At 41.5% G+C, this 14,919-nt stretch overlaps 1 protein-coding gene across 1 annotated transcript in view; it reads left to right on the top strand.

Moving 5' to 3' along the window:
* The window catches only part of LOC146567746 (sodium channel protein type 3 subunit alpha-like), a 263,377-nt gene extending 250,103 nt beyond the window's left edge, over positions 1–13,274 (top strand). Inside the window, exons 31-32 of the mRNA XM_085287781.1 lie at positions 303–573; positions 4,237–13,274. Coding sequence (XP_085143907.1) covers positions 303–573; positions 4,237–5,540 — 1,575 coding nt within the window. The 3' untranslated portion in view covers positions 5,541–13,274. The remainder of the gene's footprint in view (positions 1–302; positions 574–4,236) is intronic.
* Positions 13,275–14,919: the final 1,645 nt, after the last annotated feature.

Raw genomic sequence — 14,919 nt, 5'->3', positions numbered from 1 at the left:
GCATGAACGTCTGTCACAACCCTGTGCAGCATATTAAAGAAGCTCGGCGCATGAAAGTGTCAGATTAAAATTGAAGTCTCAAATTAGAGAACAGATTATTCTCGTCTGGACAGAAAGTTGTTGAATTAAGTGGCAAAAAATTCTGCATCTGCCTTTGTGGCAGCGAAGCCTGTAAATGTCTGCTGTACAGCACTTTGATTGGCGTCTTTAATGACTGGCTTATAAACAACCTGACGTGGCTTAGCAAAGACAGAAACACTAAATGGGGGTTTATCGGCTAACCGAACATTCTTGCTTCTTAGAACGCTCTGCAGGGCTTCTTCTTCGACCTGGTTGGGAAGCAAGCGTTCGACATCATCATCATGGTGCTGATCCTCTTCAACATGATCACCATGATGGTGGAGACGGACGAGCAGCCGCCTCAGATGGAGAAGATCCTGAACAACATCAACCTGGCCTTCATCATCTTCTTCACTGCCGAGTGCCTGATCAAGATCATGGCGCTGCGTTGCTACTTCTTCACCGTTGGCTGGAACATCTTCGACTTCGTGGTGGTCATTCTCTCCATCGTGGGTGAGTTCGGCTTCAAAAAGATTTTGAGCCAGATTTACTAAACGGGGTAAAAAGCAGATGGTCCCCAAATCCATAAACAGTGCTCACAGGTGCGGTTAGTTTCACACAAAATCTGCAGTGTTAAGCACAGGCACATTCAGTTCATTTTAATAACAGAAAGAAAAAAAGAGCAGTGTCTTGTGAGTGCAGAGTATTTCAAACACAGACATAAATCAAAGTATAAACCAAAGCTTCCTAGAAAGTTGTACATTGTGTTGATCTATTGAAAAATAATAATTGCAGTTCCAATAATGGCCTCTTGAGGCAGGCTTTATTTTATGAAAATGCTCAGATTCACAGCATTAAAAAGTAAGTTAACAGCATGGTAAAAAAAACTTTTATTACGTGTTTAGATATCGGTAAGGTTTAAAGATAAGGATCTCCAACTGGAGCAAAATAAAGACAACTTTATTTTAAATGCGGTGCAGCAGAAGGACTGATGTGCAAAGTTTCCTCTAAAATAAAGTGACTAAAATCTGTCACATTTTTGACGAATCAACTTCTAAGAGTTTTTTTCTAAGAAATTTTGAATTAAGGAGACATTTCACTTACCTCTGACATTACCGGTACTCAACAAAGAGCTGCTCATTCATCGTAGCTAACTTTAAGGAAATAGTTTCTAGGAAACTAAAATGTTTTCTTAAGGTTTTTTTTTAAAACTGCTGGTGATTAAACTACAATACTGAAACTGTGAGGCAGTATTTCAAAGTTCTTCTTTTGTTCTAAACTTAGTTTAAAATCATTTTGACCAAAATACAAGCTGAAAGGAAAGATTAAACAAATCATCTTGCTTTCCTTCATTATCAGACATGACATGTGTCAAACTTATATACTGCTGTTTCACATAACTTACAGCTGACATAAGGCTTTGTGTGTGTGTGGAGCTCATGATACCCCGCATGTGTACACATGTGTGTCAGCCATCAGCTGTGGCAGCAGAAAACAATGGGACGTCTGCCAGTTATTTGTCACCAAAGTGACCATGTGGTTGGCCTTTATGTTTAACCTGCACCAAGGTCTTGTGCGGTCATGTTACAATTACACACACACACACACACATACACACAATAACACACATGACAGGCAGTCTGCAGGGACAGCACAGAGTATCCCAAGCAGTTAATTCAGCTATCAGTGTTCATACGTCGCGTGCGCTGCTGCTCCTGTTCGCCTGACAAGATTGGGTGTATGTGTGTAATTAAGTGTGTGTCTGTGTGTGTGTTAGTGTGCATGCTGAGGCGAGGCTGCATGGGGGAGGTGAAGGTAACAGCAGCAATCGGAGCTGCCACAGGGCGGTCCCTGAAGACAAATCAAACATGATTGCGTCTGTTCTGCGTCTGTGTGTGTGAGAGAGAGATGTTAGGATGGAGGGCATAAGCTGAGTTGATGTACGATGTGATGGTGATTCCCTCTCGACTCCCTCCACTCCTTCCTTCCATCACCTATAACTTACACAGGGAGGTGAATGAAAGAAAACAGTATTTGTGTGTGTGTGTGTGTGTGTGTGTGTGTGTGTGTGTGTGTTTCCCTCTCCGATAACAAGGAAAAGACGGATGAATTACAGCGTTTGACTTGCTGTTAGTGGGAAAAGACGCCTCAGCTCTCCAGATCCAATTAGTCAAGTTGTAATCACAGCAGACCTGCCACATAAACACTGAGAGAGCCAAACTGAGAGCTTTTAGATGATGTAACTCACAGGAATGCCAACACATTAAAGAAAATTCAATAGTCTGGAGGTAATCAATTCTTAGTTTGGTACATCAGAAAACAGTTCCTTTTCAAGTATCACTGCTTTTTATTAATTGTTATATTTAAGCCAAAATTATCTAAATTAGGCACTGCAGGTAGAACCAGTGACTAATAGCTAAGACCATGTGATAGATGGAATGACCACTTTTAAAATTATAGTGTATAAACGATGGGCATGCCCATCTAATGTCAAAGACTGGATGATGATCACTCCACTTTATGGACATCTCTTTAGAGCCAGAAGTGACCATATTAGGCCCCAGTCATGTATGGTAAAGGACTGGCCAATGACTCCATGGTACCACTGGTCACTAAGGAAAAATATGTGTTCCCCAACAAGCTGGCCAGTAGTTGCAGGAAATGTCTCACCAAGTGACATTGGTCACAAACATATATATGATATTTATTCAGCATTAGTTGCTGGTTGGTTGGTAAGTAATAGGACTGGGCGATATGACCCAAAATTCATATCTCGATATTTTTTAGCTTGATGGCGATATACGATATATATCTCAATTTTTTTTTAAGCTATAAGGTAAGAACAAAAAGAGAGCTCTTAGTCAAAGCTGTGTCCCAGATGTCACACAGGCACTTTTATTAACATACAGCGTAGATGTACATGAAGAAATTACTCAAAAATAAATTATCAGCCTCCGTGAGGCTCCAGACTACAGTAGCCGTAATGCTCCAACAATCCATCAAGTGTAGCTTACCAAAGTCATACTAAAACATTTTTTGACAGATTGCTGAGCGCCGTGTACCATATAAAATCGGTTCACGGTCAGTAAGCACAACCAGAATTCATACATAAGGCGTGCTGTCGATTTGTGAGAAAATGAAAGGATTTTAGGCCATGCAGCCCCTGTGGGCTAGCTTGTTAGCACGGTTAGCTCGTTAGCACGGTTAGCTCATTAGCACGGTTAGCTCGCTAACACGTTGACGCCATCCAGCCCCACGCACAAGGCGATCCACGGTAACTCGTTAACGGAGATTTGCCGTGTCCATCTTGTCATTGCCTGCAGGTGAAGCTATGGGGGAGTTGTGTTCAGTGAAGGACAGGCGAGGCCGAGTAACGTTGCATAGAGACAAAAGTGGACGAAAGAGAGGCAAACTTGCGGCTCCACAAGTATAATTATAACGTAACATAGACTATATCGATATAAACAATATTGTCACATCTTATATCTCGAATAAAAATATATCCATTTTTTTTTAACTCAATATATCGCCCAGTCCTAGTAAGTAACTGCTGACAAGTTGGAGCCTGGAGCAACCAAAGCAATAAGAAACAGGTTTTTGGTGCTACAACCTTCTTGTGGTAGATAACACGCTGCAGTATCCAGCAACCACTCACCAACTCATTGGGGAACAGTCTATAGGCCTGTGTGACTGAGGCTTCAGGATGACGTACTACGCTGTCAGCTAACACTGGCAAGCTTAGTTAGCACCCTGTGTCCAGAAACTGTATTGGTGCATCCCACAGATACCAGAAGGGTGCCTGTTCAACATAGTCAGACTTTCTTTACATTAGCTGGCTTGACTGAAGTCAGACATAAGCGGTGTCATGATTGTTGTAATCAAATTGAACCCAAGATTTCTACTTCAGGATCTGAGCACATTCACATAAAAAGGGGGGATCAAACATGTCGTTTCACTCTTACTCCCAACAAAAACTGGTAACCTTTTCCAACCAGAGACATTATCAGAGAAACAAGTGATAGAAGTGGATAATGAATAAAAACAAAACACAATTCTTTGTTTCACAGACCTAAAACAAGAAACAAATCAAATTAGAAGCTCACCCAGGAGTTGCAAATGTTTCTATAAATGCATATAAGTGGTGTGACTTACATCTTTGTTGCTTTTTGTTTTCAGGGATCGTGCTTGCTGATATCATTGAAAAGTACTTTGTGTCACCCACACTGTTCAGAGTGATCCGACTGGCTCGTATTGGACGAATTCTGCGCCTCATCAGAGGCGCTAAAGGAATCCGGACGTTACTGTTTGCCCTCATGATGTCCCTTCCTGCTCTCTTTAACATTGGACTTCTCCTGTTCCTTGTCATGTTCATCTACGCCATCTTTGGTATGGCCAACTTTGCCTACGTGAAACGGCAGGGGGGGATCGATGACATGTTCAACTTTGAGACGTTTGGGAACAGCATGATCTGCTTGTTTCAGATCACCACCTCTGCAGGATGGGACAGCCTTCTCAATCCCATTCTCAACAACTCCCCTGAGGAGTGCGATGCCAACATCCCCCACACTGGCACCACCGTCAGGGGGAACTGTGGGAACCCATCAGTGGGCATCACCTTCTTTGTCACCTACATTATCATCTCCTTTCTGATTGTGGTAAACATGTATATTGCCATCATCCTGGAGAACTTCAGTGTTGCCACTGAGGAAAGCACTGAACCCCTCAGCGAAGACGACTTCGAGATGTTCTACGAGGTCTGGGAGAAGTTCGACCCGGAGGCCACGCAGTTTATCGAGTACTCCAAGCTGTCCGACTTTGCTGACTCGCTGCTAGAGCCGCTGCGCATCGCCAAGCCTAACAAGATCAAACTGATCTCCATGGACCTGCCCATGGTCAGTGGAGACAAAATCCACTGCCTGGACATCCTGTTTGCCTTTACCAAGCGTGTCCTGGGCGAGTCAGGAGAGATGGATGCCCTCAAGCAGCAGATGGAGGAGAAGTTCATGATGGCGAACCCGTCCAAGATCTCTTATGAACCCATAACTACAACTTTGAGGCGCAAGCAGGAAGAAGTCTCCGCCACCATCATCCAGAGGTGTTACCGCAGACACCTTGTGAGGCGACAGCTGAAGGCCGCCTCCTACATGTACCGCCAGATCACCACACCTCGGCATGCGGGAGGTGAAGGTGAACAAGGAGGTGAAGTAGTGTTTGGGGAGGATGCGCCTGAGAAAGAAGGGCTGATTGCTACCATGATGAGAGAAAACTACGGCTCAAGCATGTTAGGGATCGAGCGCTCAGAGACAATTTCCTCCACCTCATCTCCACCTTCATATGACAGCGTAACACGGGCCACATCCGAGATCTTTCAACCGCTCGCTGTCAAGACAGAAACTGTTGCCGACACTGCGGGCAGCGAACAAAGTGAACAATCACAGTCAGAAATCACCCATGACAGACAGCAGGAAATGACGCCATAGCAGGAACAGAAAAGCAAAAAAATAATTAACAAATGAGGATTTTCTCATTTGAGGTTGGCCTGTTTATTCTTTTGTTTACTGGATGTACCATAGCTGAGAACGCTGAAGCGGCAGCAGAAAGAAGCTATGAAGAACTATGAGGAGCCTGCAACATGGAAGAATTACTACCTTTAATGTCATTTCCTGTTCCCTGGAGAAAGTGTTTTGGGAGTTTCCTGAAAGGAAGCAAAGCAACTGCAAAACAGAGAGGGTAACCCTGTCTGTCAGGTCAACTCTGCCTTTGTTGGAGTAATAGACAGTAAAGGAAAACCTACTCTTGGGTCAACCAGAACCGGGAGTTTAGAACAATGACCTTTCACCAAAGTTACAGGTGGTCAGAGGGGGCAGAGCAACTATATCACAAATGTATCCATCATTTTTTGGCCTGGGGAGTTTGTGCCTTCCCACAGTTGATCAATATTCTCAGAGTATGTTTTCTTGTAAGAGTGACGGCGGTGTTTCTCAACACGTTAAGGGTCGGTGGCGTTCTGACTGACACTCGAGAGAGGAGGGAAAATAATGACAACGTGATTTCAAAACAATGTTTTCGTAGTAAAAGTACGTTGTTGATGTTACCAGTCTTTTAATAGCGGTACAATTATTACTATTTTTTATATTTTTTAGAGTAAGTTGAAGAAAACCAGTTAGCGGTCTCTCTTTTGACTTCGGAGTGGCACTAGCTATGAAAAAGTGGCTGAACTACTATGTTGTAATAGATGAGAGGAGAAGGTGCGGTCAGGAAAAAAAAATCTCAACAACCTGAATCTTCATCTGTTTTTGTTGGCAGTTTTGCACTTTTTGAGTTTGCACCTGCTCTCGCTTTACCGCACCTGGGCGAAGGCACAGTGTAGAAGAGCCTGGGATTTCATTATTTTTCTTCTCAAAACTTTTTGCGATAACACCAAAAAAATGACACAAGTGCACAATGAGATTTTCTACACGGTCCCAAACTCTTCTAACACGCATCTTTGCCCAGTGGTGGACACCCTCATACTCGGCAGTTTGTTGGCTTGTGGGTGATTTGTCTAAAAGTCATGTTAGATATTCCGGCTTCACTTCCCTATAACATGAAGCAGAAGAGTCCTATTTCACTGTCACCACACTGAGTGGGGAGAAAAATGAAGCTTACTGGCTTTCATTGATTAAGGATGCATGATTTAGGAATAAGTTTTATGGAATGCTTTGAAAAACACCTGCCTGGGTGGAAGGAAAATAAGAGGCTTGTCAACTGTAGTGTTATTCTCCTATGCCAAAAATAGTCAAGACTGCAGGTGAATTTACTCTTTTTTTTATTATTCAGTTTAGTAAAAGCATCAGACTGCTGGTTTAACACCAGCCTAGCACAAATTCAAAATAGGTTTAAGCATGCAGCAAACCACTAGTCTTTGCTTTTTAACAACTGAACAAAGACATGTAATAAAAATAATGATGATGGTAATAATAATAATAGTCGTAGATTTTATATAGCTTTTTCCTAACAATGTTACAAAGCGCTTCATAGAAAGAATCAAAAAGCAAAATAAAAACATCTGAACAAAGAGGTTAAAAAAACATACAAAAATGACCACAGGTCAGAAGTAAAAGATCAATTCAAAAGGAAGCAAGACAGCAATAACAAGCGCAGAACACTGAGATTCATGCAGGACACCTGTTAGCCTATTTTAATGCCATAAATGCCTCCTTTCATTTTTTTTCTTTTCCTAAGAGCATTTGATGTCTCTGTACAAACTGAACATTGTCAACTTTTATGACAAATCACCCGCTGTCATTCAGCATCTGTCTGGTCTGAGTTCGGCTCGGCACAAACCGGCTTTAAGGTCCTGGTGGTGTCAGCCAGCTCTGACTACAGAGCGACAATCAGCTCAGCACATCTGCATCAGGATTTCTCCCCATTTGGTTTCATGAAAAGCTTAAAAGGCCACGCTGACTCTCGTGTTTGACCATCACCAGTGTCCTGGAACAACCTTATCTTGAAAACTCAACAGCAATATGACAACATTGAAGAAACCAGAGACTGCACAAAAGGCAATGAAACTCTGTTACTTTGCCAAAGTTTTAGTATTTTGTTCCTGACTAGCTGTCAGTGTGACAGAAGTATGAATACTCTTGGTACTGTCAATGAATAACGCAAGAGGTCACACGCCTCCCTGCGGAGATACATTTCATGTAAATGAGGCTCAGTAATTCACACACATTTTGCTTCCCATTAACCAAATTTTATCGGAATTTGGTTGCAATTCAGTCAGAGATCCAGAAGGGGGCGCTGGCAAGACTGTCTTTAGTGAAAAAGGGTGAATGGAGCTAAACAGCTAAGTTAATGACTTCCACCTGCTTCTATTCAAAAACATCTATATTACTTTTCATAAATCCAGCATCAACAGCATGTCTGAGATTAATCAAAACAACACTTATGTTCGGTTTTTCTCACAGTTAAGCTGGTTTTGCACATTAAACACTAGCATGCTGCTAATGGGTGCTGATTACTTAAGCAATTGGGGTGGAACGTCCTCCCGCCATGGCAGCAGAAACCCCGTCAGAAGTTCCTATGTGGTGAAGTTGTGAATCTCTGATAATCACAGAAAGAGATTCTACTACAATAGAAACCTGTAAAAAAAAAAAAATCGAACTCCACTCATTGTCTTGAGCCCTTCTACCGAAAAAAAACATGCAAACTTCGGGAAGAAAATTTTTTCCTCGAAAATTTAAAATTTTTGTTTTACTGCCCAGTTCACTCTGGATGAGCTCAACACCGCCCCCTATGGAGCTAGAAGACCACAGAGCTCTCTGTGGTGCTGGACGTTCAGCTGCCAAAATATATGAACTATTTACAGCTTCAGATTAATCCATAAACCATAAATAACATCTTTCATTTTTTTATCCCAGTTGTTCAATGATTATACATTTCGGGTTTATCCAGGACACTGAAAGCTTTTCTGCTTCATTCTTTCTCCAAATGAAGCATTTCATTTCAGTGTGAGGAGATAAATTGGTGAATTCTGACTCCTACGCGGAGAATTTATAGCTTTAGTTTTTACTGAAAATATCAAACAATTCAAAATGAACCTTCTGTGGTGAAATAGGTGTGCCCATTTTTCTAGGTGCAGATTTTATATTCAGCACATTGAAGACTTTGCTGATGTCATTTTTTTCCCCCAATGATTGAAAAATCAACTCTTCAAAACCAAAACACTGCTTCATTTATTTATTTATTTATTTATTCATCTACTTTTTTGGGAAGATTTTCAGGTCAATTGCTTTATTTTTATTTATCTTTTTTATGATAATTATTTTTGCATTTTGGCTGGAGGAGGAGAGGAGGTCGAGCGAGACGGCTCTTTATCTATTTTGCACAGAGAAACAAAAAAAAACACCTAACAAAACAAACACAAACCGCGTCAAGCAATAACGGTTTGCAGATACCTTTTAACTGACTTCTTGAGTAACGCTTGACTTCACAGATGCTTTTTCTCACTGTATGTGTCTGTGGATTAAAGGGAAAAATCCCACACTAACACTTTGAGCATTTGGTGGAATCTGATTAGCCGGATGCAGCACTGATGGCGTTACTGTGGACTTACAGACACACGGGTCCATACAGTGGCACGAAGCCGACGTGAAGCAGCGTTACCGCTTGTTTTTATTAAGACGAAGTGTCAAAGTGTGCGTGTACAGCATTTGTTCAGTCTGCTTCAATATTTCAAACAACCTCTCTCTCTGTCTCTGTCGTTGTGGTCACCCGAGGGATCTTTACTAAACGCTTTCCTAGACTAATTTTAAAAAGGAAAAAAAGTAGAAAAAAATTTTACTGGCACCGTCTGGACTCTATTTCTACTAGATTCTATTGAGAATAGATAACGATATAAACTAGGTAAATACTAATACACTGCTGAACTGTGCTGCGAGGCGTATTTAATAATAATAATAATATTTCAGGTTGCAGTTGTGCTGAAGGGCTGTTTTCAGTAGCAATAGACCCAGAGTGTGCCTGCTACACATGAACCCCATCACTCCAAGCCATGGTTGATTGATAATATGCTTGACTGATTGATGAGCCAGTTGATTTTTCTGATTTCTTGACTGGTTTCATGTTTGGTTGGTTGATGAATTGATTCTTATGGTTTTTGATCATTAACACAGTCTCCACAGTCCCCTCCCCTCCATCACTGCTATGACTCTTCCTCATAACCTATCGAACAAACAGCACAGAGAGCTAACAGGCTGACGTCACTTTTAACTGTCAAAAAGGTCCAGATTCACTAATGTCTGCAGGGAAAAGCGTGCAGTGTTGTCAGCAGAGCACATGCTGGCATGTAATTCCATACTGAGATGTTAAAATGGAGACAGCTGAATAAGAAAACATCCAGCTGTTTAATTCCCATAAACTGCATATAAAAGATGAACATGAAATCCCTTACTGGCTTGCCAAGTCTCATTTTTCAAGTTTCAAGCAGGAAGGCTTGTCCATCTTAAGTTTTTGAAATGTCTTGACGCAGGCAAGCAGGATTAGGCCCTCACTAACCTGTATGCTGATCTGACTGTTTCACTCTAATAGGGCCACAGTTTTCTAAATGAACACCATGTTTTGTTCAATAAGCGAGTGAGAGAAATAAATTCATCAGGAAACTTTTAAGCAGTTTAAGTTGCCGCACCCTGTGATTGCTTTGGTTGCTCATACTTTGCATGAAATACGTCCACTAACACTTGCCAACTACTCACAAGCAGTAATGAAACCAAGACTGTGGGAACTTGTGGCCATCTTGGTAAATGGCCTGTATTTGTATAGCGCTTTACTAGTCCCTAAGGACCTCAAAGTGCTTTACACAATCAGTCATCCACCCATCCACACACACACTGGTGATGGCAGCTACATTGTAGCCACAGCCACCCTGGGGCGCACTGACAGAGGCGAGGCTGCCGGACACTGGCACCACCGGGCCTTCTGACCACCACCAGTAGGCAACAGGTGAAGTGTCTTGCCCAAGCACACAACAACCGAGACTGTCCAAGCTGGGGCTCGAACCGGCAACCTTCCGATTACAAGGCAAACTCCCAACTCTTGAGCCACGATCGCCCTGCAATCTTCTAGCAACCAAAGCAATTGCAGTAAAGTTTTTAGTCCAACAGCGTATACCTCTTTGAAATTGAGTTCACCTGGAGATGTTGGGTGAACTCTGTGCAAAAGAATGCAAATTTTCCTGTAGCAACCTGGCTGGTCTCCAAGCCTGACGTCTTAGGTCTCTGACAGCAAAAATCTGGTTTTCTAACAGGACTATCAATTATAAAATGAAGATCATGTTTTAAGACTTGAAACTAGCGGCTGTGATCATAAAGGATAAGTAAACCGTTTACTGAGCTTATAGATCAAATTTCCAGTAGACCTGTACACTCACTACCAAATTTGGAACAAAGACAGCTTCACTAGAACTTTAAAAGAGGACGGTGATTTTCTTAGAGCTGGCTTGAACCCTTTCAGAGGACCAGAAAGAAAAACGGACTTTCTTCAGAGTGTTTCCAGGTCAGTAAAGATATCAGCAAAAGAACAGTCATCAAATTAAAGGCTCAGTTATTGGCATTAGTCTACTTAGATTTCAAACAGAGATCTGCTCATGAAGTCTTGAATCCCGTTTTCAAAGATTGTTTAAATCCTTCCAAAATTACCTAAAGCTATCAACACAATGCATGTAAAACATCAATACTGTGCTCGAGAGATATCAGACGAAGTTGAGCTGTCTTTGTAGTGAGACAGTGCAGCCTTTATTTAACCAGGTGAGTCACTCAAAGCATATTCGTATTTACAAGGACAGCCAGGGAATGGCAAAGCCTCAAGAGTTTACAAGAAACATACTCTAGTTGTTGCCCCTGATCATGGACGTTTCAGTTCAAGTTTACAAAGGTAATTAGAAATAGTTCATTTAGGATTTAGGATTCATCAGTAAAACAGGAGGCCCAGCTTTGAGACAAATCCGTTTTTATGCTTTGAGAAGCTTCTTGAAAGCTCAAACCTCCGGGGTTTGCTACTGGAGGCATCCTGTTAACAGTGTTGTAGTTTGTGCCAGTCTACAGCTCCAGGGTGATATTACTTGGTGGGTACTGCTTGGCAACCTCATCCTGACATATCCAGCTCTCTCAAACTGATATTCAGTATTTGCTGCAGTGGAAAAAAGAAAACTGCACAAGCTTTTGTCAGAGTGTTGCTTCAGTGAATCTGGACCTCAGACTTTGGTTTGCACTGAGCACAAAAACACATTCAAACACTTACTGCAATCACTGGGACAGTTGGCTGCTCAGAAGTTTGTTCACCTGAAACAAACAATGAAGCAATTACAGCAGCAAAACAAAGAGCAGCTTTGTCCCTGAACAGTCTGTACAAGGGAAAGTAACAAAGCCTTCTAAATAACCTCCAAAATGTTTGAGCACTCAGAATGAAAAACAGAACAAAAATCTGTCTGCTTTATGATTTTTCCTGCTCTGATATGATAAACTGTTCAAAGTCTGAGCAAATTAAACACCATCTTTGCTCCAAGCTGTGGGTCAGACCATGTGGTGCTACTGAGGGGTTTGGAAGAGTCCATTTTATGAAGGGAGGGGGGTGTTTAAAACACAAACTGAGAATCTCTGCTCCTTTTTGCTTTCTTCCCCTGTTTGAAAACCAAAAGCTGCTTCATCATCCTCGAAACAAAACGACAAACACCCACACGGAGGAAATGCACAGAAAACCAGAGGTTTCATTGTTCTCTATTATTGCTATTCTTACTATTAACTGTGTGATAAATGCAATACAACGGTTGTGTAAACAGGCAGTGAGTGATGTTGTATCTTATTTACAGTATGAGGATAATAAAAATGATGCTTTTGGGTTTTTTTTATTATTATTATTTTTCCCGCCGTCATGGGTTTGGTTTTTCCAGGCATCTTCTCACTGCTTAAACCACAGTCGTCCCATTTACACCGTCACTGGTTTCACAGCGGGTGGCGAACTGGTTTGCAGATTTCCAGTGTCATATCAGTCCCAAAGAAACCTCATATCTTGAGAAAGTTGCCTTTTTCTTAGGAAAGGGGGGGAGTTTGAATATTTCCCTTTCTGACACCTCTCGAATCCTCTTTTATTCCACACGAGAAAAACAGGAACATTTCTCTTATTGCCACCTTTGGGATAAAATGAGGCCACAAATAGTAGAAGTTGGAAAATATGCTTCACTAAGTTGACGATAAGAGGTTTCATGATACAAGTAGTTTTAGTGCTTTCGCTGGAAAACATTAAACTTTATAGCTGGAGGGTTAAAACCTTGTAACTCCTGAAATTTAAGGCTTGAATATATACGGAAATTAAGAAATAGCAACGTAATGAGCACAACTTTTAAAGTCCAAATTGGAACAGTGTCCATCACAGTTGTGTCATTTTCTAAAAACACAAAACCCAAAAACATAATAAGTTACAACGTTTTCCTCTGACTTCAGTGGTACTCGCCGGTGAAACCTCGGTGTAAAGGAGGCGAAAGCCGTGCCTCAGTGACCCCACCCTGGTGTTTTAGAGACAGTAATATTTACAATTATAATTATAATATGAATATATATAAATATATATATACTTTTTAGTACTTTGAGTTGAAATACTTTTTAGTATTTTGCAAATACATGTCTCTGTATATAAAAGAAAAGCCTCCTGTAATAAACAAGAAAAAATTTAATACTGAATCTGTTGTGGTGGTTTTATTTTGTGTGCTGTGTGAAAAATGGATATATGTGTGATCCAGGTCCACCACCAGGGGACTAGTAACCCATCTATAGGTAGGTGTACGATTTGGCAGCAAAGGGTCAGCCTACTTCCTGGTGGGTAGGCCACGCCCTCTAATGGCCACGAGCTGTGAGTAACGACGGAAACGGTGAGTTTATGGATGCCAGCAGAGTAAATGAGCTTCCTCTGGTGCTTGCTGGTGTCTGGACACAGCCTTAATGATAGGATGAGGAGCTTGTATATTCAGGAGGTGCTCAGAGTAGAGCTGCCGCTCCTCCACCCCACACAGAGCTGGTGGAGGGGGTTCAGCATCTAACCAAGGTGCCTCCTGGACGCTTCCTAGGTGAGGTGTTTTTGGCAAGCCATACTGGAAGGAGACCCCAGGGTAGACCAAGGACACGCTGGAGAGATCAGGAAATCACATGATAGGGTGGGGCTAGGTTTCACAGTGAGCTCACTCGAAACCCTGGCTGATTGTGACCCACGCCTGTTTTCACACCTCGGCTCATGTGATTAGGTAGAGAATCTTCAGGGGGTCCTTTTGTCCCTCTTTGGGGGGAAACTCCCACGGGGTTTAAATCTGGGACTCTCCACCATTTGACCTTAGAACTGAAGAAGCTTCTCGGATGAGAGGTGAAACGTCTTCAAGCAACCCAAAGAAGTCCAGACGCTTTTCTTTGCAAGCTCCTTAGACTACGAGGACCTGGATGACTGAGAATCTTCACAGACCTTGGACCTGGAACTACTAAATCTTTAACAACAGCTGCTTTCACTAAAACACAGAAAGCAGAGAAGACTTCAGAGCTGACTCAGTCTATACACAGACTATCAGCACGATAAAAATAAGAAGAAAAGAACAGCTTAAACTGGTAGAATACATATTACTGCAGAAGCAGGAAGACACAATGAAAGCCTGTGTTTCGGTCTTATCCTTAAACTAACCAATATAATGTCTTTAGAGTACCTTATATTACTACCAAACACACCTGTCACAGCTGTCGAAGTCTCTGTAGTTGTGGGGTCCTGCAGAAGTTACCACATTTAATGTCAGACACATTAACAGTGTTCATTAAGTATTGGAAGTACTTGCATTACGTGTGCACTGTGGTCACGCCAGCATTGAATCCATCCAAGTTACATGTTTATTAAAATAATCAAATTACAGCATATATGTTAGACTACTTTTAATTAACTGCTTCAGCCCACTTACAATGAGAAGAAATCTTGTTCATGACCTGTAGCATGTTAACACTATTGGAAGGAAAAATAACTCCAATTTTGAAAACACAACTTTCTTTTTTTTTTTTATAAAGCTCTGACTTGTATTATGAGTCTGTGGTCTGGGAGAGAGTCTGTAACAGTAAATAATGACCAATGTTGGGCAATTAATTACATAGTTACTTCTTCAAAAAAGTTACTGAGTTATGCAAACAAAGTTTTTTGCAGCTGTTTACCTAAAAATGCAGCCAAGGTGTTTTTAAAATAAACATTTCAAACTATTTACAGAACAATCAGCTGTTCTGCATCAAATCTGATGCCACACAAATTATTTGTGTCACTCCAAAAATAATTTCTGTCCACTATGAGATGAAGGAGAACAACAGC

The sequence above is a fragment of the Mchenga conophoros genome, linkage group LG9 (assembly GCF_057382185.1).
Source record: "Mchenga conophoros isolate Kocher_MC1m ecotype Shallow Benthic linkage group LG9, M_conophoros_male_GT1.1, whole genome shotgun sequence".
Classification (NCBI taxonomy): domain Eukaryota; kingdom Metazoa; phylum Chordata; class Actinopteri; order Cichliformes; family Cichlidae; genus Mchenga; species Mchenga conophoros.
The sequence above is the reverse complement of the archived record's forward strand: the minus strand, read 5'-3'. Positions and strand labels throughout refer to the sequence as shown.